Source organism: Rana temporaria, chromosome 9 (genome assembly GCF_905171775.1).
Source record: "Rana temporaria chromosome 9, aRanTem1.1, whole genome shotgun sequence".
Classification (NCBI taxonomy): Eukaryota; Metazoa; Chordata; class Amphibia; order Anura; family Ranidae; genus Rana; species Rana temporaria.
The window spans coordinates 83524436-83551892 of record NC_053497.1 but is presented as its reverse complement, the minus strand read 5'-3'; the positions used below and the strand labels follow the sequence as shown (position 1 = coordinate 83551892).

At 43.8% G+C, this 27457-nt stretch overlaps 1 protein-coding gene across 2 annotated transcripts in view; it reads left to right on the top strand.

Annotated features, from left to right (window-relative positions):
- Positions 1-21363, top strand: part of RNF128 (ring finger protein 128) — a 175202-nt gene extending 153839 nt beyond the window's left edge. For both annotated transcript variants that reach the window (XM_040323821.1, XM_040323820.1), the window contains exons 4-7: positions 13519-13601; positions 15686-15782; positions 16511-16676; positions 20694-21363. In XM_040323821.1, coding sequence (XP_040179755.1) covers positions 13519-13601; positions 15686-15782; positions 16511-16676; positions 20694-20815 — 468 coding nt within the window. In that variant the 3' untranslated portion in view covers positions 20816-21363. The remainder of the gene's footprint in view (positions 1-13518; positions 13602-15685; positions 15783-16510; positions 16677-20693) is intronic.
- The last annotated feature ends 6094 nt before the right edge of the window (positions 21364-27457 follow it).

Genomic DNA, 27457 nt, shown 5'->3' with positions numbered 1-27457 from the left:
ATTTTCTCCATGACCCTCCTCTGCTCAGAGGAGAGCCATGCGAGCCGAGGGACTATCTCAGAGAATACCACTATCGTATCCGGGAAGGCTGAGCTGAAACGCTGCAGATCATTTCTTATTGCAAAAATTAAATCTAAAGTTTTGACCTTACCTAGGTCATTTCCACCCAAATGGATTACCAATACCGATGGCTGTGGCCATATTTGACAAAGTTTAGATAGTTGAAAATTCAATTGGGCCCATTGCAGACCTTTTATACCTCTCCATGACACACTGAAAATGTCCGGGTGCAATGACAAATTGGACGAGTACACACGCTGATTCGCTCTTTTCTGAGCCCAATATACAAAGGAGTGCCCCAGAATCCACACTGTGAGCTGGGTACCTAAAATTAAACGAACAAATTAGGGCGAACATATAACTGAAAACATTTTGATCTCCACCCACCTAACGCTTTAATATCATCTTCCGGGACGCCGGACCGTGCGGCCTCTGAGGCTGCCCCGATCCTAAAAGAGTGGGATGAAAATTTGAAATCTTCCAAACCCAAATTAGCCAGACACCTCTTAAGTATTGAGTCAAATTGATATTTAGTAAGGGGAAGAGAATCAACATGGGCCAAAAAATACTCCCCCCCGGGCGGTCTGAAACTTAGGAAATGTTTCACCACTGCTACAGGGCAAATAGATAACTCATTCTGCATTTTTAAATTTACCCATCTACCTTTACCAACCTGGTCCGTCTTGGAGTGCTGCAGCCATATACGCACGCCAACTTGTTCCACCAACACCTGTTCTGGCCGTAGACCAGAACCACCTTTCTTGCTGGCCGGTATCAGTTCCGAAACACGGAAAGCACCAAAAAAGGCCAGCACAAAAGCTGTCTTGAAAAGTAGTGCCTCGTATCTCGAAAAACATACCGCCTCTGTAGCCTTACACAGCCCTTTTAGGATTTCCAGCGAGATTGGTCTCCTCCCATCCGACACCGGATTAGATCTTCTGTATCCCTTTAGGGCCTGTTTTACTGTAAAATAATAAGAACACGGCTTCAAACCTAATAAACGGAAATGAAAGGAAATGCCGGCCAACACCTTAGTAATGTGACTGCAGGACAACTGTTGCCGCATTAAATTTGACAAAAAAGCTAAGATCGCGCCCTCAGAAGGCTGACTAAACGCATGACCCTCTTGGCCTGCAAAAGCTATCCAGCTGCTCCAGGCTGCAGTGTAACAAGCCCATGTTTTGGGTGCCAGAGACCTCGAAATTGCCGCCGATACTTCCTCTAGATCATCTCCCACAGGTAGGCCGGGCAAGGAAAACCGAGCACATCCGCCTCCGGAAAAAGACTCCGAAAACGCTCCTCCTGCAGGCGAGACAGAGAATCGGCCAGATTATTCAACACCCCTGGGACATACTTGGCCTTCAGCCAGATGTTGAATTTGAGGCACCTGAAAACAACTTGCCTTAGGATCCTTATAACTGGCAACGACTTCGATGATAAGCAATTGACAGCATAAAGTACCCCTTTGTTGTCTGTCTCAACTAAAATTCGCCTGTTAGCAAAATCAGCTCCCCATATCTCCAAAGCCACTAATATTGGAAATAATTCCAAAAGGACCACGTTTTTGGTCGCTCCCGAAATCACCCAAGATTCTGGCCAAACTGCGCAACACCAGTGTGTTTTCCATATAGCACCGAAACCTTTCGAACCCGCTGCATCTGTAAACAAACGAAAATCGCTGGCGACGACAAAATCTGCTTGGAAGAAAGACCTGCCATTGTAGCACTCCAAAAATCTTGCCCACACTGAAAGGTCCTCTTTCAAAGGGGTGGTCACCCTAATATGATCAAATGGCGATTTCTTTCCTGCAATGGAGAGATGCAAGCGTCGAGAAAAAACTCTGCCGACCGGCATTATCCTGCACGCAAACGCCAGCACGCCTAGCAACGATTGCATCTCTTTCAGGAGAACTTTTCTCTTCCGGAGAACCGACGCAATTAAAACTTTCAACTTTAGTACTTTCGCCATTGGCAGACGGCACTCCATGCTTACGGTGTCCAATTCGATGCCCAAAAAATCGAGCGACGTACCGGGCCGACGCGTTTTGTCCTCCGCGAGCGGAACACCGAAATCTTGCGCCATCGACTGAAAATTTAACAAAAGCTCCGCGCATAAAACGGAATCGGGCGGTCCTATGAACAAAAAATCGTCCAGGTAGTGGACTATGCTGTCCACTCCTGACTGCACACTGAGAACCCAGTGAAGAAAAGTTGCAAATGCCTCAAAATATGCGCATGACAGCGAGCACCCCATTGGTAGGCATCTGTCGAAAAAATACTGCCCTTCAAAGTAAAAACCGAGAGAGTCGAAAGCTCTTGGCGAGACTGGCAATAACCTGAAGGCAGCCTTTATGTCCGCCTTCGCCAGTAGCGCCCCCGAACCATGCAACTTTATTTTTAAAATCGCATCTTCTAAAGTGGCGTAAGATACTCTACATACCTCATCCGCAATGTCGTCATTCAACGATTCTCCTTTGGGAAAGGACAAATGATGGATTATCCTATATTCGTTGGGTTCCCGCTTCGGTACTACGCCTAACGGTGAGACCCTAAAATTCCGAAAGGGGGGTTGGTCAAAAGGCCCCGCTATTCTTCCCTCTCTCAATTCTTTGCACAGCTTGTCCCTTACCACCTGAGGGAAACGCTCGACTGACTTCAAATTACCCGCTAGCCTGCAACCTTCCCCTGAAAAAGCAGGTAGCGGAAAACCCTGATCAAAACCTTCCTCAAGTAAACATGCCTTCTCCCTGTCTGGGTACCTGTCCAGCCACGGGCGCAGACTTTCCAGCCTCACTGGTGTGCAGGCTTTTTGGAAAAATATGCTGCGCCTGCGAAGGAACGGCCACAGCATTTCTCTTAAAGCATTTTATCGCTGGATGCCCGCCAGCGCATATAGAGCATTCGTGCCTATACTTGCAAGCACTGTTCCAACGGCATTGGCTCTCGTTAAAGGCAAAACAACAGCCTTTTCTGAGAGCCGCTGCGGGAGTAGCTCCTGGGGGCTGCCTAGGAGCTGGCGGCTTCATGGGGGCCATCAAATTCAACCACAGGCCTACATCTTTCATACCCCATCTAAGGGACGGATGGATTGATAATTTTTGACGGTATGACTCATCATAGAAGAACCAACCCATGCCGCCAAAATTTTTGTAAGCCTCCAACACGTGGTCCAACTGCTGGAAAAGCCCACCGCACTGCTCCGGGTGTTTCTCTCCAAGCACACCTGCAAATATGCAAAAGGCCTGGAGCCAGTTGTTGAAAGACCTAGGTATTGCCCTGCGCCTCTCATCCTCTCTTTCTTCCCGCTTGCTGACAGCCTCCTTATTTGCAGGTAGTAATGAAAGCAAGTCTACATAATCTCCATTCCAGATCTTTTCTTTTAAAGCCAGGCTCAGATGGTAACCCAAAGGAGACACCTCACAAGGCAATGCCTCCTTCATAAACCTCTCTGGTACGCAGACTTTAGGAGTCTCCTTGCAACTTTCAACAGAGCCTGAACCACTAGCAGTAGCTAACTGAGTAGTAAACACAGGAGCAGCAATGGGGTTAACAGCAGGGTTACCTGATATGTTGTGAGGGGTTAAGATTTCATTCTGACTGACAGGTATTTTTGCATTCAAAGATTGGATAAGTACTGACAATGAACCCACAAGCCCAGATAATAAAGATAGCTGGCTTAACTCACCCACTGCTGGGGGCTGGATGCCCTGCTGCTGAGCCGCTTGCTCCAGCAGCGCTGCAGGGCCTTGCTGTCTCCCTTGTAAACCAGGTGCCTGTTGTGGCGCCCCTGGGTGCTGAGCGCCTGCCTGTGGTGGACCTTGTTGCTGCCTGAGGGCCTGCGCCGCCGGCTGTCTACCTCTGCTGACCTTTGGAGGAGTCTTCTCTGCTTGACCCCGGCGACCCCCCTTCTTCGCGGGGGACTGTGAAGCCGCACGCTTCTTCCTACTTCCACCCGAGCTCCTGGTCGCCACGCCCCCGGCCTCGTCCTCCGACTGCTGCGCTGACATCCCAGCTTCAGCCACTGGCGGGGCACTCGCTCTCTCCGGCGGGGAACTCCGTCTTGAACGAGGGGATGGGGCGTGAGCAGGCGATAGCACAGAGCTGTCCATCACACTTAGCTCACCGCCCCATGACACGCCTTCTTCTTCCTCCTCGCCGAGCCGCGCCTCCCTCTCCGTCCCAGCCGATAGGCATTGACGCAGCCACGCTTCTCCTCCGGCTCCGCCCGCCTTCTCGATGAGCTGCTTCAACAAGTCTTCCATCTGGGCAGGTAGGACGTTGCAAACAGGAGTCCGTGGGGTCCGCGCTGCTTGCTTCCACAGGGCCAGAGGAAGACCACCGGAAACTGCTGGTCCTTAAATAGCCTCCAGGCTCTTCCAGCAGCTTCCACCGTACCCTATTGGCTAATCCCACCGGGCCTGCCGAGCTCCTTAGCCGGCCAGGTGCTGTCATTAAGACCCTTAACCCTTACCTGCCTAGCAGGGCTGAGGGAGCCGCAGTCCCAAGAAAGTGGGCTCATATTGTGCCCTCTTTATTCATTCTACAGGTACAGGCATCCTCCGTCCAGAAGAGAATGAAATTGTCTTCTACCAGAAGACCCTACCTGCTGGCAGATTTGTTGTTAGAGAATTTTCTTTTAAGGCTGTTTACCTAAAACAAATCAGCACAAGGGACATTACCTTCAATGAGATGTGTGCCTTGTGCTACTGTGTCCCCCTTTTTGGCCAAAATCTTTTTCCTCCGATGCCCCCCCCACAATCTTGTGGTGCAGCAGGGGTTATTAGCACAAATTGGTTGTGACAGGCACTCATCAAGCGTTCTCATCCATGTACTTTCTTTCTGCCCAGCTGCTCCATTCAGCCATACAACAGCCTTTATGAATGAAACTGGCCCATGAATAAAGGGGTCGATCTTTCAATCATTCACCCACCCTTCTTTCAAGGATCACAATTGTAGTTCAGCTGCTATGAATAAGGCACCTGGGTGGAAAGGGCAGGCGTAGTGCCCATCACAGCCCCTTGGTTCATTTATCTGCCCTCCCCCCATGCACTGGAAGATTTGCAGGGGGAATGGCATTAGAGCAGAAAGGACAAAGGAGTACAAGGGACACCTTTCACTGAAGGCATGTAATGTCCCTTGTGCTGTGTGGTGGTGGTTGCGTTTTTTTTTTTTTTTGTGTTTTAATTGCACACTGGATCGCAGCCTTCAAAGTGCTATTTTTCAACCATTCTTAAGGAATTCAGAATAAATAACTACCTTCTGACAATGCAATGGCTGAGGAGGTTGTAATCCAAGCACCTACTTACAAATCGGTGGATTAAAGTGATTTCGGCAGTGAAATTGGACAGAGGATATCACACTAATCTCTGAGCAGTGAAATTGGATAGAGGATATGACTAATCTTACGTTCTTCACATTATTAAAACAAGTTCATTTACAGCCTTACCTAGTTCTAGAATGGTTTACTGCATGTCCTCGTGCTTTGGCCAAAGTGTGGGACATATGGTTGATACATTTCCTCATTGTATGGTTTCCTATGCACTGCTGCCTTCTAGGAGAATATACTAATGACATTTAGCAGCCACTTTACCATATATTAAGGCTATAATGCTTGTTTACTCTAGGGCGGAGGTCAGCAACCAGTAGATTGCGATCTACCAGTTGATCGTGGCCAGGTAGCTGGTAGATCAGTCTGATGCCCTGCGATGGCGGGGCAGCAAGCAGAGGGACTACTTGTAAAGTTAGAGCTGTAGTAAAGAGCAAGAGCTGCATAAGGCTATGCCGCCTCTGTAGTGTTGGCTCCTGTCCCATGCAGAGTGATACCAGCTGCATTCCACCTATTCTCCTGGCTAGAAGGAAAAACATCCTGGACTGCCGCACACCATTCAAAACCGTCTTTATTGTAGAAATTTAAAATCTGAGGCAATACAGTTCAAGTCATATGTGCAAAAAACAGGAACAGGTGGCTAATGCGTTTCACATCATTTGATGCTTACTTGGCTATAAGTAAGCATCAAATGATGTGAAACGCGTTGGTCACCTGTTCCTGTTTTTTCCACATATGACTTGAACTGTATTGCCTTGGATTTTAATTTATTTCAACAATAAAGATGCCTTTAAACGGTGTGCGGAAGTCCAAGATTTTTTTCCTTCTACTAACTTGTGCAAAGCCAGCACCTGTGAGTTCATAGTAGGGCGGGAGATTTTTGTGAAGGTTCGGAGGATTGGAGAGTGGCAATCCTTTATTTCTCTTATCCTGGCTAGCGGTCTCCAGAGTGGTTCCAGCAGCAGGAAAGAGATCTTCTTATAATAGTATGGGCTGCTTTCACACTGATGTGCTGTGGTTTACCCAAACTGTGGGTGTAATGTAGTGTATCTACAGCTTTCCTGTGGGTTTGCTGCACTTAGCCATAGATTTCATATGGTTCTAAAGGCATTGTTTTTTTTATATCCTAATGCTTTCTATGCAGTAATATAAAAAACCCTCTGTGTGCTGCAGCCCCCTAAATTTTACATCAACCCCATTCTGGTCCAGTGTTGCACGAAAGCCTTGGCTGTCCGGGACTCTCCCTCCTGATTGACGAAGACACAGCAGCAAGCGCCATTGGCTCCCATTGCTGTCAAAGTCCGTGAACCAATGAGGGGAGAGAGGGGGGATGGGGTTGAGCCACGGCCCCCATGTCTGAATGGAGTTGCTTGCTCTGGGGGCACTCAGCATGGGGGAGGGGCCAGGAGCGCCGGCAAAGAACCCGAGTAGCGGAGGATGTTTGCTGCTCTGTGCAACAGACAAGTATAACATTTGTGGTTTGTTGTTTTTAAACAACAAAAAATACTTTATCACTTTCAATTATATTATGCAGCTTTGGTGCACTTTCTGTCCATTTACTAAGCCTAACAGCATAAGGATTTACTCCAAAGACATGCTGGTAGGTTAATTGGCTTCTGTCTAAATTGGCCCCAGTATATGAATGTGAATTGGGGACCTTTTCCGATTGTAAGCTCCTTGAGGGTAGGAACTCATGTGAATGTACAACGTGTATGTAAAGGGCTGTGTAAATTGACGGCGATTATATAAGTGACTTTTTTAAATAATAAGGATTTAAAATGGGGAATGTTGATTGAGGATTTAGTTTTGCTGCAAGGTGACCAGAGTTCAGCTTTACTATCACTATAAATCGTACAGTTGCTTGCCCTATATGGACCTAAACATTTTCCATAATTTCAGCTATAGAAATATTCATTCCAAAATCTTAAAATGTATTATGTATTTCCAATGCAAAAAAAGTGAATAGCAGAAACATGCAATCTTTTTAGTTTGCTAAGGTAATAAATAGGGTTGTCCAGATACCGATACCAGTATCGGTATCGGGACCGATACCGAGTATTTGGGGGAGTACTCGTACTCGCGCAAATACCCCCGATACCTAAATAGAATACTTCCCCCCCTTCCCCCCCCCCCGCTGCATCGCGCCGCCGCATCGAGGGACATGGCTAGAGGGACATTGCTGCATATGTGAGGGACATGGCTAGAGGGACATTGCTGCATATGTGAGGGACATGGCTGCATATGTGAGGGACATGGCTAGAGGGACATTGCTGCATATGTGAGGGACATGGCTAGAGGGACATTGCTGCATATGTGAGGGACATGGCTGCATATGTGAGGGACATGGCTAGAGGGACATTGCTGCATATGTGAGGGACATGGCTAGAGGGACATTGCTGCATATGTGAGGGACATGGCTGCATATGTGAGGGACATGGCTAGAGGGACATTGCTGCATATGTGAGGGACATGGCTAGAGGGACATTGCTGCATATGTGAGGGACATGGCTAGAGGGACATTGCTGCATATGTGAGGGACATGGCTAGAGGGACATTGCTGCATATGTGAGGGACATGGCTAGAGGGACATTGCTGCATATGTGAGGGACATGGCTAGAGGGACATGGCTGCATATGTGAGGGACATGGCTAGAGGGACATGGCTGCATATGTGGGGGACATGGCTGCATATGGGGGGGACATGGCTAGAGGGACATGGCTGCATATGTGAGGGACATGGCTAGAGGGACATGGCTGCATATGTGAGGGACATGGCTAGAGGGACATGGCTGCATATGTGAGGGACATGGCTAGAGGGACATGGCTGCATATGTGAGGGACATGGCTGCATATGTATGGCTGCATATGTGGGGGACATGGCTGCATATGTGAGGGACATGGCTGCATATGTGAGGGACATGGCTGCATATGTGAGGGACATGGCTAGAGGGACATGGCTGCATATGTGGGGGACACGGCTGCATTTGGGGACACATTTAAAAAAAGTATCGGTATTCGGTATCGGCGACTACTTGAAAAAAAGTATCGGTACTTGTACTCGGTCCTAAAAAAGTGGTATCGGGACAACCCTAGTAATAAAACTATACTGTAGATGCAAAGTACAAATATGTTTTTGTAACTTGTCCCCTCTGTCGCAGCATTCGTTTGGTCTATTGCGCAACGCATGGTAATGTTGTCTAAAAATGTTATGTACTTTTTTTTGACACGACCGAAAGCAAGTGTATAAAACACTGGCAAACATTTGCCTACAATATGAAAATAGGTATTAAAAATAAGTTCACAAACACATGATTTTCTTAGGAAAACTGTATACAGTGGGACCGGACCACATTGCCAAACATACCAAAAAAAAGAATTTGGGTCTACCTACAGTTTAGGCTTCATGCAAATGACCGTACGGCATGCAGAGCCAGCGCATTACCATGCGCTGTGCACTAGACCAAACGAATGCTGCGACAGAGGGGACAGGTTACAAAAACATATTTGTACTTTGCATCTACAGAGCCAGCACAATGACGTTCCCAGAACTCACTGCCACTGCGTACAGCCTCATTAGAGGTGGTTGTACACGATTGCGTGATGAGGGCTGTGTAAAGCATCTGCATGTACACTGATGTATTCAGGGAAGCCGTCAGATTTTGTGGCCCCTTACACAGCTTTAGGCCTGAGCCCCTCCACCGGGCCTGACCACCAATATTCCCCTAGGGGCCCACCCACTCGCCACCCCAAAGGATCCGCCCACTGGCCAGTGGTGTACACATGTAGTCTTAGCAGGAATTGGACACTCTGTCACTCTTCCATGTGTTCATCCTCGTTACCTGCCCCCACCTCCTGGTTACTGTATCCATCCATAAAATATACACATACCTCAGCATGGCTCTAGCAGTGCCGTCTCCCTCTCCCTCCTACCTGTGTGCATGAGCACAGTTCTCTTCTGTGAGCCATGCAGGCTGTCGGCAGGGAGAGATGATTGTGTTGGCTGCCAGCCTGCCACAGAGGGGCTATTACCGCGTGTGGGACCCCAAGCACCTTGTGGGGTAGGTGTCCTGGGATGCGCTGGAGCTCAGAACTTGTTCTGCCACTGGACTCCGATGTTTTACCACTGATTAGCCGGGACAGAAGTATAAGAAAACTCTAGTGGCCAGTGCTCAAGTGCCTTAATAATCAGTCCCGCCCTGGTCGTGGCCCGGACCCCCTACATCTGTATGAACTCCCCCCACATCAGCCCTGGACATATGATCAGGCCCATCGGAACAAGACAGGCAAAACAAGCATCTGCTTGGGTCCCCGAGCTGGCCTGGGGCCCCAGCAGGGCTGCAGCCTGTAGCATGGCCGAGCTCATCTTCCTAGTTCCTCCTGCAGTCCGGCCAGGTACCGTAACCGGACAGGAGATTCAGTTTTCTGTTCCCGGCCAGACTGACAGGAAATGCACACACTCAGTGCTCACTTCTATTCAGTCCGGCCAGGAACAGCAAACTGAATCTCTTGCTATGTGGTAGGGAGAGGGGGAGTAAGGGGGGGTGACAGTTAGAAGTACTCCCCGACGCTTATCATAAGTAGTACTACCCGGTCGACGGCGGCAGCGCATCCCCCCCCCCCCCCCGCTTATCAGAACTTCCCGGTTAATGCTTGCACAGTGACAACCCCCCGAACCCCCACCCCCCCTTTGCTTATCAACTTGCAATGACCGAAGAGGTGAAGTACTTCTCGGTGTCCGGCAGCAGCTGCATCCGCCCCCCACCAAACCAACTTGAAGCTCAGCAACACCCCGTCCCCCGCTTCTTGCTTGGGGCCCCCAAATTCCTTCAAACGGTCCTGCGTATGATCCACGCGCAGATAGTGTGCATTCAGCATATACGTCAGTGCCCATGCGGGTGCATTATGCAATCCTCACTACACGACCACATACAACCTTCTGTTCTGATGCATCTCAATGGGCAGGTGTATGTGAGAGCAGTGCGTCCTGGGAATGTCATTACACAGGCTCTGCATGCTGTACAGTCTCTGTATGGTTATGTGCTTTATAACCTAATAGTTTAAACTGGTTGTAAACTTCAGACATGAAATATGAGCAAAGCATGTCCCTCTATAGTGTGTACTTGTCTCAATTAAGAGCACCAAGTGTCATTTCTGTCTGTTCCTCTGCTATCCGCATGAATCGCTTCTGACAAGTTTTCCTGACAAAAGGAGAAAAATGACAGGGAGGGATCTCCAGCTGATTGACAGCCTCAGATCTGTTCCTGAAGAGGGGGTGTCCTTTCCTTTCCCTCCCCTCCAATCAGCTGTCGGACTCAAATCGCTGAGCTCTGCAGAGTGTAGTTTCAGCCCTTTTTTTTTTTTTTTTTTTCCCCTGAACTCAGACAGACTTTAAAAGTTCAGCACTTTGAATGGCTGTGGAGAAGAGAAGAGGGCTTATATAGTAGGATTTGTTTTAGCTCTGTGTATCCCCTGAGGCCAGTCGCTTTACTGCGTATATGTAAAGGTTTACAATCGCTTTTAATGCAAACCTGAAAGTTTTTGTTTGTTAAAATAAATGTACATTATTAATTGGTGGTACAATAATTCATGCAGTACCTTATCTTCACAAAAGTAATAATCCCTAGAGGATGAAAATAAAGTGGAAGATGTAATTGTTTTTATTTTTTATTATTATTTTTTTTTTTTTTTTAATGACCCAGAAGTTCATAAATCTACATTGTAAACAACACGTCTTTTCTAGAGGGAGCAGATCTGTGAGTCACAGCAGGAAAAGTTCCTCTCCACTTGTCGGCTTTCCTCCTGTATGACCTCAGCAATAGATCCCTGGAGCGATTTCCATCTCTTCAATTCACATAGGGCCACTTGTTGTTGTTCAAGACCTGTTCACATGCTGCATGAAAAACTTTGCCTATAGAGATAATGCTGTTTCAGCAGATTATTGATAAAGCCTTCATTTTTATTATTGTTTGGTAATATCTCACTGCTGTTCCGTGAACCGTGATAACCGAAAACCTGATCGCCTGAAAAAACATATAATCGGCAGCTTTTTGTGTTGAAGGAAAAGTACTCTGAGTCCATTATTTTTAGAGTTACTGCAGTGTTATTCTATACTATATTCTTACTATTAAAGCCAAAGTATAGCTCAATGTATTTTTCATTTTTGTAACTTTTTTTTTTTTTTTGACACTCCATTGGTATTTTTCCATTCAATGTTTGTGACACTTGTACAACAAATGGGGGTAGTTGTCCTCAGAAATGCAAAACACTAGTAAAAGATCTACCCTAAAGGGATTATTAGATTGCACTCTTTTAAACCTTTCTGAATTCTCTGTGTTGGCTTGAGCCCCCCCCCCATGCCCAATGCCTGAAATGTTGCTGTTTGTGTATAAAGCAAGCCCTTTTTTGTTTAAACCAGAGTACTCTAAGCAGCTTGATGACAGAACAATGTTGAATCCCATGTTCAAAATCTATTCAAAAATACTCCTCAATAGCCGCAAGTGATGCATGCACCAAATTCCTTTGCAATTGTCATCACAGCCTGTGCAGAGCTGTGGGAGGATCCCAGCGGACTCCACTCACTACACGCTGCCTGCAGAAAAAGGTACAGGAGAGGGCGGAGACGAGACCAGTCACTATACACAAAGCAGTGACTGGTCTTAACCGCTTGTCAAAAGAATGGCACGGACAGGCAAATGGGCGTACAGGTACGTCCCTCTAAATTTGCCGCCGCGTGGTCGCTAGCTCCATGATCGTGCCGGCGGACTTTATGTCTGCCGGTGTCTCGCGATCGTGTCACTGGGCTGAAGAATGGGGAGATGTCAGTGCAAACACATCTCCCCATTCTTTCTAGTGACAGGTCACTGACCATCTGCTCCCATCTCCCATGCAGCATGCTGTACTTTTTTTTTTTTTTTCCACTGTGCTTCAATAATGTGAACTTTTCCCCTATGATAACCTGTCTATGCAGTTGGACTGTAGTCAAAAATGCATCCCACTGAATCTGGTGGGAATGGGGTCCTAACTGTAATGCAAATGGATGCATTTTCAACTGCCTTGACAGACCAAAATCAAGTTGCACAATTTATTGGGGTATAGCGCGCTCCCGCGTATAGAGCGCACCCCTAAAGTTGCCCTGAAATTCCTGTGAAAAAAAGATTTTTGTACTTAGTTTGGTGTCTTGCACTGCGTCCATCGGCGGCCTCGTCGGGTCCGTCTGCGGCTTCGGGTGTCCTCTTCGTCGGGTCCGGCGTCCTTCTGCGGCGTCCTCGCTAGTTTCCCGCTTTCCCGCGGCAAGTTTGAATACTGCGCCGGCATATACCGAGCGCAGTACACTCGCGTATAGTCGGCAATGCTCGCGCTGATGTACAGGACGTGAGCGCGAGTGTAGCCGAGACTGCCTGACTATACACGAGTGTACTGCGCTCGGTATATGTCGGCACAGTATTCAAACTCGGCGCGGGAAAGCGGGTATCGGCGTATATCGCGCACCCACGATTTTGCCCTGATTTTCAGGGCAAAATAGTGCGCGGTATACGCCGATAAATACGGTAATCCTATGGGCATAGTTCACATCATTGCAGTTTTTAACAGTTCAAAAAAAAAGTAGAGCATGCTGCATTTTTCCACGCTCCAAATGCACCACACCTTTTAAGTCAAGCCCAAAAATGGATAGAAAAATGCACTGCAACTGTATGAAAACGCAGTGCAAAACACATTTAAGCATGCAGTCAGCTGGCAGGCCCTACTTGGTGAAGTCTAGTATCCTGTTCACAGGAGCTTACAACTTTAGTGTTTTGAAACCACTATAAACTGCTATCAATAAATCTCAATTTCTGGAAAATAATTTTTAGCAGTCCAGAATTTTGTTTATCATTCCTTTCACCCTATTTATTATTCTGAACTTCATCCATGTCCTGTTTAATAAGCTCTCAGGAATTTGGCAGTTGTCTATACAAGTATTTGCAAAGAAAAGTCTTGGGGAGAACCTGTTGAACAGGATAATCCATTACATTTTTCTTTATACAATTAAACCTATTCTAACCGTTTGGCAATGCCGTGTGTGTGTGTGTGTGTGTGTGTGTGTGTGTGTGTTTTTTCTTTTTCAGTGTCTGACTACGTTTTAACTGTCCCCTAGGTACTTGGACCGGATGGAGATAGCTGTGCTGTGTGCATTGAAACATACAAAGCAAATGATGTTGTGCGTGTTTTAACATGCAAGTAAGTATTTTGTACAATCATAACCTATATTAGTGAATGTACTGTACATCAGGTGCATGCTTCAATAACCAGTGTTTTAGCTTTACAAATTGTGTTACTGTGACATAAACTTACACTTATCAATGCGCTGTTGTTGTTCTGCAGGAGAAAAAAAAAAACACACTGATGTCCTTTGATGGCTGACACAAAAGACTTTAAAACTCTAGAGCTTTACTGCCGATTAAATGTTATTTTCATCTTAGTTGATGCTAAGTAACTTGTTTGCCTGGATAAGAGGAAGATTAGAGTAATGCTGTGCAATAAATAATCGCTGTGCTAAATTGCAAGTTTCTATTTGATTTGTCATACAAATGACTTATACTGCTACTAGTGATACTCTGATATGAATACAATTTTTTTTCTCTTAAAGGTACAATTATTTTTTTTTTTTTTTCCTAAATAGCTTCCTTTACCTTAGTGCAGTCCTTCTTCACTTAGCTCATCCTTCCATTTTGCTTTTAAAGTGGTTGTAAACCCACTATTTGGACTTTTACCTACAGGTAAGCCTATAATAAGGCTTACCTGTAGGTAAGGAGAATATCTCCTAAACCTGCACGGTTTAGGAGATATTCCCCCCGCAATGCGGGCGGCGCATGCGCTGGGGGGAATCCACGGCTGAAGGACCGGCATCCGCCGGACCCTGCCGCTTTTAAATCTCCCGCGCGCACGCGCGGGAGTGACGTCATCGCCGCTCCAGCCAATCACAGCGCTGGAGCGGCGATACCCGGAAGACACGCCGGAGCAAGTTGACATCCTGCTCGGCGTGGACCAGGTAAGTGGTACACACCTCGTTCCGAGGTAAGTATTTCATAATAGGCTAGTATGCGGTGCATACTAGCCTATTATGCCTTTTGCATTGCAGGTTTGGGGGAAAAAAAAAAAAGTTTATGTGGTTTACAACCGCTTTAAATTACCTTATTTCTTCTGAGAAATCCTCACTTCCTGTTCTTCTGTCAGTAACTATACACAGTAATGTGAAGCTTTCTCCCTGGTGTGGAGTGTCATGCTCGCCCCCTCCCTTGGACTACCGGAGAGTCAGGACGCTCTCTACATTGCAGATAGCGAAAGGAGCTGTCACTAGGAAGAATGGGGAAATGCTTGTTTACATCAGCATTTCCCCGTTCTTCCTCTCCGTGAGACGATCGCGGGTACCCTCGGTCGGACTCATGGAGCTCATGGCGGGCGCGCGCCCACAATGCCGCATCTTAAAGGGGACGTACAGGTACGTCCATCTGCCCCGGCCGTGCCATTGTGCCGATGTTTATAGTCGTGCGCTGGTCCTTAAAGCGAGGATTCACCCAAAAAAATAAATGTTAAATTGCATCTAGCAGATCCAGCATACGAAGGACAATACGTTTCGGCATTTTTTTTTTTTTTTTCTCGGTACATACCTTTATATCCTGATGTTGTCCAGGGCTTCCGGGTTCCGATGACTGCATGACTGGGCGTTCCTATCCTTCCGTTCGATGATTGACGTCTTGTGAAACAGGTGACCTGTCGCACAACGTGCGTCACCAGATGCCGGGAAAGAGCCGAGCTGCGAGTCGGCACTATACGGCGCCTGCGCAGTCAGCTCTACACGGCGGCCGCAGGCGCAGTAAAGTGCCGACTCTTAGCTCAGGTATTTCAGGAAATCTGATGACGCGCGTTGTGCAACAGGTCACCTGTTTCACAAGACGTCAATCATCGAACGGAAAAATAGGAACACCCAGTCACGCAGTCATCGGAACCCTGAAGCTGGGGTAGGAACGCCCAGTCCCGGAGTCGTCAGAACGCGCAAGCCCTGGACAAAATCCTGATATAAAGGTAAGTACAGAGCAAAAAAGAAAAAAAAACTGCCAAAATGAAATGTCCTAACTATTGTACGTTTTTAGTGTGAACCTCCACTTCAAGCGGTTAACTTGCATGCTTGGGCTTAGGCCATAATACAGAGCCAGAGTGACTGCATTTTACATATCCTGGGTCACTACCTTCATGTAGAAAATCAGTGTTTTGTATTCCGACAAACCTCTTTTCTTACTGTCCATTTTTGTTATACTTCACAGCCACTTCTTCCATAAAAACTGCATTGATCCCTGGCTGCTTGAGCACAGAACATGCCCTATGTGCAAGTGTGATATTCTGAAATCATTGGGAATTGCGGTAAGTCCCATTTCCTGAATTATTCTTCTAGCTGCCTTGTATCATATTTAAAGAGACACCGTTGTTAGTACACATGTATCCCAATACAGTATATGTGGCAATATGGCCTCTGGCAAATCCATTCTTCATTCTCTAGCAGAAATAGAAGTGTCGCTAGGATATATAGCATTCAAAACTTCAGGTGTGGGATGCCTCCTTCTCCCATTGGCTGCTGTGGTTCTACCTGCTAGCTGCTATGTAACTAGCGTGTGTCCCTACAGAGCCACAGCATGCAGCAATGAGGCGCAGGCATCCGATGCACACAGAAGTGTCAGATGCTGAAGATTCTCATGTTGTGCCGCATCCAATTTTTCACTTTTTCTGCAAGAGTGATATTATAAATGTAACTCGTGTAAGTTACTTTTATTATTTAAAAAAAAAACAATCTTTCTACTTTTAAAATACGTTGTTTTATTTATACCTGATAAATGAAGAGTAGTTTTTCGAAATGCAAACTACTTTATTGTACCCACTGCATATTTAACAATGCAACATTGCCTCCTACTGTTCAATTGGTAGAACTGCTTTGGATTTAAAAAGATGCAGTTCAGATGTCATAATAAATAAGGAAAATCCCCCTTTGTGCAACAGATCAGCATACCAGAATTGTACCTATTTTTATAACAAATAGCCGACATTCATATACATAGTTTGGTATTCTAATCTCTCCAATGTGTTACTGTTTTAAGGCTGAAGAAGACGAATCGGATAATGCTATGGTGATTGCCTCTGTGTCCAATGAGCTGCAGAGGAGCGCTGTACAGGTAGATGATGAGACCCGCAGTGATAACGCATCATCTGGATATGCCTCTGTTCGAGGTGCTGATGAGCCAGTAGAAGACCCTGAAAACATATGTGAGTGTAATGTAGAATACTGCCAATGACGCATTGAAACATTCATGGGTTGCATTATAGCCTTAAACACCCAAACACATATTTTAATGTGATTAAAGAGGAGTTCCACCTAAAAATTGAACTTCCTCTTAACCCACTCCTCGCCCCCTTACATGCCACATTTGGCATGTAATTTTTTTTTGGGGGGGGAGTGGGGGCTTCAGGAGAAGGGGACTTCCTGTCCCACTTCCTCCTTCCGCCGAGGGGCTGGAAAGGCGATTAGCTTAATCGCCTTTTCACAGCCCCTCCCTGTAGGCGAGCGCTTGTCCAATCAGACGGCGCCGCGCCGCACGCGCATGCGCAGTGGGTGCCCGGCCGTGAAGCCGAAAGCTGTCACGGCCGGGTGCCCACAGTGACAATGAAGACGCCGGCCGGGGAGGGGGGGGAGAAGAGCGGAGCCCCGGCTGGCGCGTCGCTGGAACAGGTAAGTGTCAGTTTATTAAAAGCCAGCAGCTACACTTTTTGTAGCTGCTGACTTTTAATAAATAAAAAAAATGGGTGGAAAACCCCTTTAACACAGAAACCTCTTTCTTTTTTCCTATTATTTTTTTTTTTTTTTTTTTTTTTTTATTATTATATACATTTTTTTGTCCATTACACAAAAACATAATGATTAGAAAGCTTCTCCCTCTTCATCTGCGATCCTTTCCTAAGCCGATCCTATTACAGGTGGTCGGATCTTTTTACATTCATTGGCTGTGGGTCAAACCACAGTCGTACCTGCTACAGAAAAGAGCTCCGTAGTAACAAGGACCTTGTCTGCTTTCCACACTCTCATGGTCCAGATCAGGGCCGTTCTGTTTACTGCGGGACAAATAAAACGGAGCTGAGAAAACATGCAATATTCAGTCAATGCCTAGTTGAAGGTTGAAAGAAGAAACATTCTTTTGTATTTGTCACCCACGAAGAATAACTAAATCTGCTGACGGGCATGCAGCCTGTAGAGCTTAACATAGATGCAAACATACACAGAGAAGAGGGATTTGAAGTAGAATTAGGATAGAGGTTGAACACTGTCACCAAGAGGATATTGTGTGTGTTTTTTTTTTTATATATATTTCTTTAACCATTACTATATGGGAGGGGGGATTATGGAGATGGGCATGTCACTTAAAGTGGGAGGGGAAGTAGGTCAGAAGGTAAACACGGGTGAAGATATTTCCATCATAAGCTATAAATATATATGGCCATTAGTGGCCTCCTACGAGGTTGTGGTGGAGGGGGGGTATGACAAATCACATGGAAGTAGGCAAGGGGATTTTCCCCTCCTTCTTTTTGGATATTTTATCCACTTTTTTTTTATTTTTTTTATTTATTTATTAATTTTTATTAATTTTCTTTCCTCTCCAAATTTGCGTGGTGTAATTCCAGTTTTTGAAATAGGCCATGAGGGCCGACACATATAATCATGGGCGATCAATAGTCAAACACGAGGCACAATTTGAATCAATTATTTATTTTTTTAACCAATATTTTAATAGTGTTTGAATAATCTTTTTATGTGATAAAAAAAGAAAGTAGACACAATGGCCATTAGTGGCCTCCTTGGAAGAAGGATGGGGGGTCTTTTTTTTTTTTTTTTTTCTCTTTTCACACAAAAAGATCAGACACAATGGCCACTAGAGGCCTCTTTGATAATAGGATGGTGGAGGTTTCTTTCCCTTTTTTTTTTTTTCCCTATCTCTCCCTCTCTCTTGCCTTTTTCCTTTTCTCTCGGGGTATAGTGTGTAGGGTCAGAACAGACATACTCCACCATAGCTAGGGGAGATGTGGAGGAGGGGAGGGGAGGTGAATTTTAATTTATCCCTTTTTTTAACTTTGTCTTTAATTTTTTTTGTTTTGTTTGTTTGGGGGGGGGGGGTAGAATAATCGATATTGCTTTTGATAAGACAATTCTGTTTTTCTCTTGCAATGTAAGGTTGTTTATTATGTAAATGATGGAACATAAAGTATAATGTATGGAATGTTGTTGATGATAATAAAAAATGTTGATTATAAAAAAAAAATAGATGCAAACATTAACTCAATGACATTTAGACCCCTTTCATACTAGGGCAGTTTGCAGGCACTATTGCACTAAAAATAGCACCTGCAAACCGACCTTAAACAGCGGCTGCTGTTTCTTCAGTGTGAAAGCCCTCAGGCTTTCACACTGGAGCGGTGCGCTGGCAGGACGGGGAAAAAAAGTCCTGCTAGCTGCATCTTTGGAGTGGTGAAGGAGCGGTATGTATTGCCTGTATTTTCAGTTCACATGCATGTACTCCAAGCATTGGATATCTCAGCGTGACCTTCCTGTGATAAGTGGACCACGTCTGCCTTGTGTGTTAGCAAGGCCACTTAGTCTAGTGTAGAAGTGCATGTGACTGGGTGACAACATAAGACATCCATTGTAAGTTGGGGGAAGAGCACGGTCACCCCACTGCAAATTAAAGGAACACTTTGAAAACACATCAGATCTCAACAGGGAAACAATATCATGCTGGACATCTATACTGATATGGACCGGGTAATGTGTTAGGACTGAAAGGGTGCCACATCGTTTGATGACAATTATCAACCTACAGTGGGCTGAATGCAAAGACACCCCAAAAATCAAAGTGAAAAAATAATGCAGCAGGCTAGTTTTATTTTGCTGAAATTTCATTGCAGCAACTCAAAATGGTACTCGGTAGATTGTATGGCCCCCCACATGCTTGTATGCCAACGTTGGGGCATGTTCCTAATGAGACAAAGGATTGTGTAGTGGGGTATTTCCTCTCAGGGCAACACAGAGCTGAACAGAGTGAGGTGCAACCTGGTGGCGTCGGATAGACCCGAGGTGTTCTATTGGATTTAGGTCAGGCGAGTGATATCCATTCCTTCATCATCGGAATTGGCTGTATACTCTCACCACACGAGGCCAGACATTGTTGTGCACCAGCGTAGGTCTGATAATGGGTCCAAGGATTTCACCCGATACCTAATGGCAGTCAGGGTGCCATTGTCTAAATTGAAGCGAGCTGTGCGTCTCTCCATGATTATGCCTCCCCAGACCATCACTGACCCCACCACCAAACAGCTCGTGCTGAACGATGTTGCAGGCAGCACAAAATTCTCCACGGCTTCTCCAGACCCTTTCACGCCTGTCACGTGCCCAAGGTGAGTTGCTGGCATCTGTGGAAAGCACAGGGCGACGGGGTGGGCCTGTCAATTCTGGCATTTAATGGCAAATGCCAATCAAGCTCCATAGGGCCTACAAGAGGACGACGGGACCTCAGTCCGTTTCTGATTGTTTGGTCAGACAAATTCACGCCAGTGGCCTGCTGGAGGTCATTTTGTAGAGCTCTGGCAGTACTCATCCTGTTCCTCCTTGCACAAAGGAGCATATGCCGGTCCCGCTAATGGGTTAAGAACCTTCTACGGCCCTGTCCAGCTCTCCTAGAGTAACTGCCTGTCTCCTGGAATCGCCTCCATGCTCTTGAGACTGTGCTGGGAGACGCAGCAAACCTTCTAACAATGGCACATATTGATGTACCATCCTGGGGGAGTTGGACTGCCTGTGCAAACTTTCTAGGGTCCAAGTATCGCCTTGTGCTACCAGTAGTGACACTGACCCTAGCCAAATGCAAAACTAGTGAAAAACAGTCAGAAAAGTTGAGTAGGGGAAAAAAAATGTCAGTGGCCTCTACCTGAAAAAACATTCCTGATTTGGAGGTTGTCTCATTGTTGACCATCTAGTTCACCTGTTGTTAATTTCCTTAACACCAAAGCAGCTGAAACTGATTAACAACCCGCTCTGCTACTTAACTGACCAGATAAATATCCCAGGAGCTTAATTGACTTGATGCTATACTCTGAATAAAAAGTGTTCCTTTAAATTTTTAAAAGTGTTTAAAAAAGTTTAGAGAAAACAAGATTTGTTAGCAAATAATAATTGCAATTTTCTGTTCTGCTATGTAATATCTGCTTATTTATCAAGCTTGTCTATTTCTTTCACAGATGAGAATGCTGAGCTTGTTAGCAACGACTCCTCAGCAATCGCAACTGAAGTTCTTCCACATGCAGACAACCCAACATTTGAAAGTGAAAACCCCTCCCACGTGCACAATGTAAAGTCATAAACTGAAGGACATGAAGAACCTGGCTTGTCTAGCCTAAGTGAATACAGAGTTTTAGTCGCACAGCTTTTTTTTTAACAGCAAAGCAAAAAAGTTGATTTGTAAACCATGTTTTAATCACAGTAACCGACTTGAAGAATGCAGAAGCTGGAAAATCATAACATATATTTAATTTTTTTGTTCGTTTTTTTTTTTTTTTTTGTCCCTACATATTTTAACTCGGGTTTATATAGCTCAGAAAAAACAAAATCCTATCAGAGTTGTATTTTAATATATTCACACTAAATAGTTTATATTTAATTAAAAATACATATATATTTGTCTTTTATAATATCAGTTTTTGAAGCAGTAGAAACCTCAATGAGGCCTCTTTAATAATGTAAACAGCAAAGTGCAGTAACCATAACCAACCTTAATTTTTAATTTCCTTGGCTATACTATGTTAATGAATATGATTAGTCAACATTGAGTGCAAAAAATCATTGCTGACACTATCTTAGACATAGGACTGTAATTTAATGTAATCTACTTTTCGCTTTAATGTTTCTTCATTAAAGCGGGGGTTCACCCGAAAAAAATGTTTTAACATTAGTTTAAGGCTAATTGTGGGAAGCAGAATTGGGTGTTTTTTTTAAATCAATGCAGTACTTACCGTTTTAGAGATAGATGTTCTCGGTGGCTTCCGGGTATGATCTTCGGGACTGGGCGTTCCTATTTGATTGACAGCCTTCCGATGGTCGCATACAGCGCATCACGAGTTGCCGAACGTCGGTGCGGCTCTATACGGCGCCTGCGCACAGACGTTCGGCTTCTTTCGGGAACTCGTGACGCGCTGTATGCGACAGTCGGAAGGCTGTCAATCAAATAGGAATGCCCAGTCCCGCAAGCCACGGAGAACATCTATCTCTAAAACGGTAAGTACTGCATTGATTTTTTTTAAAAAAACACCCGATTCTGCTTCCCACAATTGGCCTCAATCTAATGTTAAAAATTGTTTTTTTTGGGTGAACCTCCACTTTAAATGGGTAACTATAAAACAAACGCATTAGTCTGCAGTTTGCTAACCATTGCCACAAAGGCAGCTTGCTCTTCTTATTATACTGTGAATGGTAGACAGCAGGGTATGGTAACCTGTGACTCTCCAACTTCTACTTGCACCTGCACTGCTCTTGGAGAGCCACAAGTTGCTGGTCCTGTTATGCAGTGTCAAATCATTTCTATTTTGAGTCACAATAATGGAAATATCTTTTAATTTTTGTACCTCCATCGTGGCAAAGAACTCCACCAAAGAGTAGACGACATGACAAGGCATTTGCGAATGCTAGATGACAAATACCCCTGATCTTCTAATTGTGGATCATCTTAGTATGCCCCAGTGGGCTTATATTATAAAGCTGGGCAATAGGCAACATTAAGATCTAAAATTCAGTAATCCTACATGACAAGAGATTTCACCTAAGGACAGAAATGGCATTGGACAACAATTGTCAGTTGGTTGCCATGAGATATTGGGATTTTTAACTCTTCTTTACACAAAGGTAGCCATATAACTTTTGTCCTGTTGGTTTTCATGACCCAGAAGCACTAAATGTAGAGTTTTACTGGCACACATAACCCTTATCTTGGTGCTTACAATGTTCCAAGAGGTCAGCTTTACAAATTATCGTCATATAATTTGATCCTTTAAAAAGGTATACCTGACATTTCTACTATGAGCATGGTGGCATGTGAAATGCCAGAAGGGTGAGGAGCAAGTCTACCTTGGAATTTTCCTCTTTCGTGACCATTATGCATTCTATTATGGCACCCAAAGTAGTGGGCTTGTTTTATTAATACACAATTGGCAAAGCAAAATCATTTTCATATTAATAAAAGCAGGGATTGAAAAACAAAATCTGATTTGTAAGGGAGATCTAATGATTATAAAAAAAAAAATTAGCATAAGATTTAGTCCATTTTTAAAAACACACAAAAAAAAGTACTTTCTTTGTGTGCAGTGTTATAGTGTAAAAATAAACAGATTATTGTATTCCAAAGATTATTGTAAATGTCCCTTGACATGTGATTCACATATTTGCATTTCTGAGTAGGCACAACAGCCATTTTCTTGTATACTTAGATGCTCCCAAAAGCAAAATCTACCTCCCGTACTTCCAAACGCAATAATTTGTACTGGTGGGGAGGAAGCCAACTCACTCTTCCAATCAATAAATCAAGGAATATGTTTTTTGCTTGTCGTATATCTTCCAAATTATCTCTGCCCTCACTACTATCATTTTAATTCATATTAGAAATTATTAATTTTATGATCATTTGACAGGATCGTATATTTTAATATCAATGTGGTGCTGAAGACTTTACAGTGGGACTAAAGAGGTTAGTTTTCTGTAGTACTGGGACCTCCAAAAAAAAGCTGCTTCCTAATAGAAGCAATTCCAATGTAAAATAATGTAAACGCTGCAAAAATAATTGGAACTTGTTCAAGAGATAATCTACAGGGTGAATGATCTATTTAACACATGCACTTCCAAAAGCTACATGACTGGATCTTGGGTAATTCGTTGTGGTGGATTTATTTTATATTCATGTGGACTTTTTTTTTCAGTTATTTTTTAAAGGTTTCCACACTTTACTTTCACTTTTGTAATAAACATTTGATGAACACTCTATAGTAAACAATACACAGCTTCACCCTTTATTCCTCCAATACACTTGCCTGTAATTAAAATTTTTAAGATTTTTTGAGTAAATGATGCTAGATTCACAATAATTTTCAGCAGCAGGCGTGGTTTAAAGCCTGACTGGTCATCGGAGACCTTGCTGCCTGGTGGCCTATCCCTTAGATGACACAGTGACAGATATTTAGTTGGCTAGGTTGTCACTTAAGTATTGTCCTTTACAGCCAACCAGATTTCAGAACCAAACCATTGCCAGAAAATTGCCCACCTATTAAAATATTCAGTGTCTTAAAGTAAATACAACATGTCAATGGAATTTATATATTGCAATCTGTTGAAAATGTCTTAATACGTGTCATTATATGGGGGAAATTGTATCATTCAGGTTTGTCGGCATCTGTATGACATGTTTTGCTTAAATTGGGTTTTTCCTACTCAGGTGAAGGAAATCCTACATGCATCATAGATAAACCTTCATCATGGGTGTGTGTGTAAACACTGGGGCTTATGTGTATAGAACCCCCCCCCCCAAAAAGTGGTGGTTTTAATGCCCATAGCATCCAATTCAATCTAGCACTAACTTTGATGTTGCAAATTGGGAAACTAGAGAAGAAATATCCCACTGCAGTAGTATGAAATTTGCAGAATTTTTTTTAACAAGGCAGTCCAAAATGCAATGGTGATAAGCAAAGTGCAGTGACCCATTGTAATTATAAATCTGCGACTGCTGTAAATGTAGATCTGTTTGAGCATTTATATTTAATCAGTTAAGGACAATAGCTGGTTGTTATGGGTTATTGCCATTGCTTTCGCCTTCTATGTAAGCAGTGCAAAGTAATCAAATAACATATTCTGCATAGCGGGCACCCTGTCATGCCTTAAGGCTAAAATCACACATTTGCACTGTGGTGTGTCGTCGCATGTGCAGTAACCTGTTATGTTGCGTGTTGATGTGCAGTAAGGCCACCAATTCATTATAAATGATGTAGAAATGCACGTGAGGATTCTTTTTTGGTTATGGATGCAGAACACTGCAACACATGGCATGTGCATTGTGATTCTCTGAAATTTGGGTGCAATAGGGTGCCATTCATAATGAACTATAACAGACCACGCTTAAAGGCATGCATTGAGACATGTTAAGTAACTTGTTTCTAACATGCATTACTGCAACACAGTAGTCCGAATAGGCCCCAACAGGGATTTTAATACTATCCTGTGGAGATTCATAAATGCCAAATGAATGGGCCTGTGTACCCAAACGTGGCATGCAGGAATCGGATATATGTGAACTTGGCCTAAGAATTGTCAGTTGTAAGAGTTGTCTGAGTAAGAAGAGGAGGTGTTCTTGGCCCTAACTTTCACAAGGTTTGTATTTGCATAGGGTTTTTAGGGGCTCCTATGGCACATTGTGGCAACATATAGGCACAGTTAAAGGAAAAACTCTACTAGGAGATTTTGGAGGCTGCCATTACTGGTTTCAAATTTTAAAGAACATGCTAGCTTCCCGGCTCCTAGGCTGTTTAAATTACGTCAGTACTTTGTAAGTCATTGACCTGGAACAGGTATGCAGATCTGGACTTTTTGTCTTTTTAGATGGCATTCTTGTTCCATGTCATTGACTTAGAAAATATAGAAGCAAGAGACAAGCCAAGCAACTACTAGTAGAGCAGAAATGGCAGCCTCAGTATTTGCTCACTACAGGTTTTCCATAAAGACCTAATTACACCTAATTAGGAAAGTTGCAGAGAGTAGTGTAATGCACAAACGTGGAAGTCAAAAAGCTCTCACCGTTTTTCCCTTTTTAAAAACACTCTAACTGCAGCACATGTACACCAGCTACTATATGGAGAATTAATTTTTTATGAATTGCAAGAAAACAGATGGGAATAAACTGGTATGACAAGGTAGCAAAAGATTCCTGTTATACATAATGTTTTACGTGTATAATTTTCACTGCTTCCAGGTTTACTTCACCAAAGCTTAATGTATTCTTAGATCTTTCCCTTTTTGTATAATTCAAAGAAAAAGAAGCACTTTATTTGTGTTATAAAGCAGTAACCTCATATTTAATTGTGTGAATAGAAATGTATAAATGAAAGATAAAAGTGGCATATGCACATGTGTGGCACACAGGTATCCGTTTCAGCAGCATCCTTTAAAAAATAAAAATAAAAAATTAAAGCCCAACTGTACCCCGAGAGAAATAAAATGAAGCATGTAATTCAGCATGTAAGCATGTAATTTAACGGCTGCAAAGCCAGACTACTGTACTGTGTGTGGGTTTGGCTGCAGTGATCTGACATGTCCCTCCGCTTTCAGAGCTAGAACTTTCTAATTAGCAAAGGCCATATTCTTATGTTATCTGCTGATTGGTGAGCTCTATCTTTAATGGGGGGCATGTCTGACCTCTGCAGTGAGATTTGCACACTACACAGCTGCCTAGGTCTTCAGCTGCTGGCCAGCTACAGGAATTTTGGGACGCAGTAGCAGATTTAAAACAAGTAGTCTTCTTAATTACTTTTGGAATCCTACTATTGAGATTTAAAACCTGTGTTGCAGATAGCGTTACTTTCTTCTAAAGGAGCCATGCTGTTAGGAGACATTGAAAAAAGGATCACAGGGTATCGATGAGATCAAGTGGTTCTATGGCTGGAACAAAGCTACTGTGTGCTGCACCAAGGCATATACTGAATTACTTATTTTAATCCAGCAAAACTGTATCTGGGAAATGTTAAAATACTGTAAATAGATTCATGATTGTTTTAATAAATTGTGTAAATAAATGTATTCAACTAGTGGTGTTGTGTTGTATCTGGTAATTCATGATCCACAGAAAACTATTGCAACAAAATCCCATACACATTTTTTATTTTATTTATATATAGATAGCTTTTTTTTCCCCCTCAAACAAGGTGCTGGAACTCAACCACGCCCCCCCCCCCCCCAAAAAAACCCTTCCACCCACACCAAATAGTGGGTGTGGTCAGTCATATTTCACAAACAGTAAGAGGGTCTTAAAGGGGCATTAAATACCAAGATTGCATTACATAGAGAGCACAGTTCAGCAGGGTTACACACAGTGCAGTGTGTTTACAAGTGATTGTGGTGAGCACCCCCCCCTCCCCCCAAGGATCTGGGCCAGAGGTGGTGGAACTTAAATTGTGTGAGATATATATTTTTTTATATATATATATATATATATATATATATATATATATAGATATATATATATATATATATATATATATATATATATATATATATATATATATATATATATATATATATATACTCCTATGTTTACATATCCTGGTAGAATTTGATTTCTTGCCCTTTTTTTAGATATAAATGATAACTCAAAAACCTTTTTCACTCATGGTTAGTGTTTAGCTGAAGCCATTTATTATCACTCTACTGCGTTTACTATTTTTAACTCATAATAACAGAAACTACCCAAGTGACCCTGATCAAAAGTTTACATACCCTGGTGATTTTGGCCCGATGACATGCACACAAGTTGACACAAAGTTGTTTGAATAGCTATTAGGGCTGGGTTCACACCATCGCTGGATCCGTAGCACAGCAGGGGTCCGGTGCGTGCTGGTTCACTGTTTCAGGTCTGATTTCAGGTCTGAAACGGACCAAAAAAGCACACCTTTTTTTCAGCAAATCATACCGGACCTGCTGCGAAGATATGTGAACCGGTTCCTTAGAGAGACTGTCACATTCCCCTGCTATGCAAATTGGATGCAGGTATGAACCCAACATAAAGCCTGTGATCGGTTTGCTTGTAATTTTAGTGTGTGTATATGTATGTATAAAAGGGTCATTGTGTTTCTGGACTCCTGACAGACCCTTGCATCTTTCATTCAGTGCTGCACTGACATTTCTGGGTCATGGTGAAAGCAAAAGAATTGTCAAAGGATCTGTGGGGAAAGGTAATTCAACTGTATAAAACACGGAA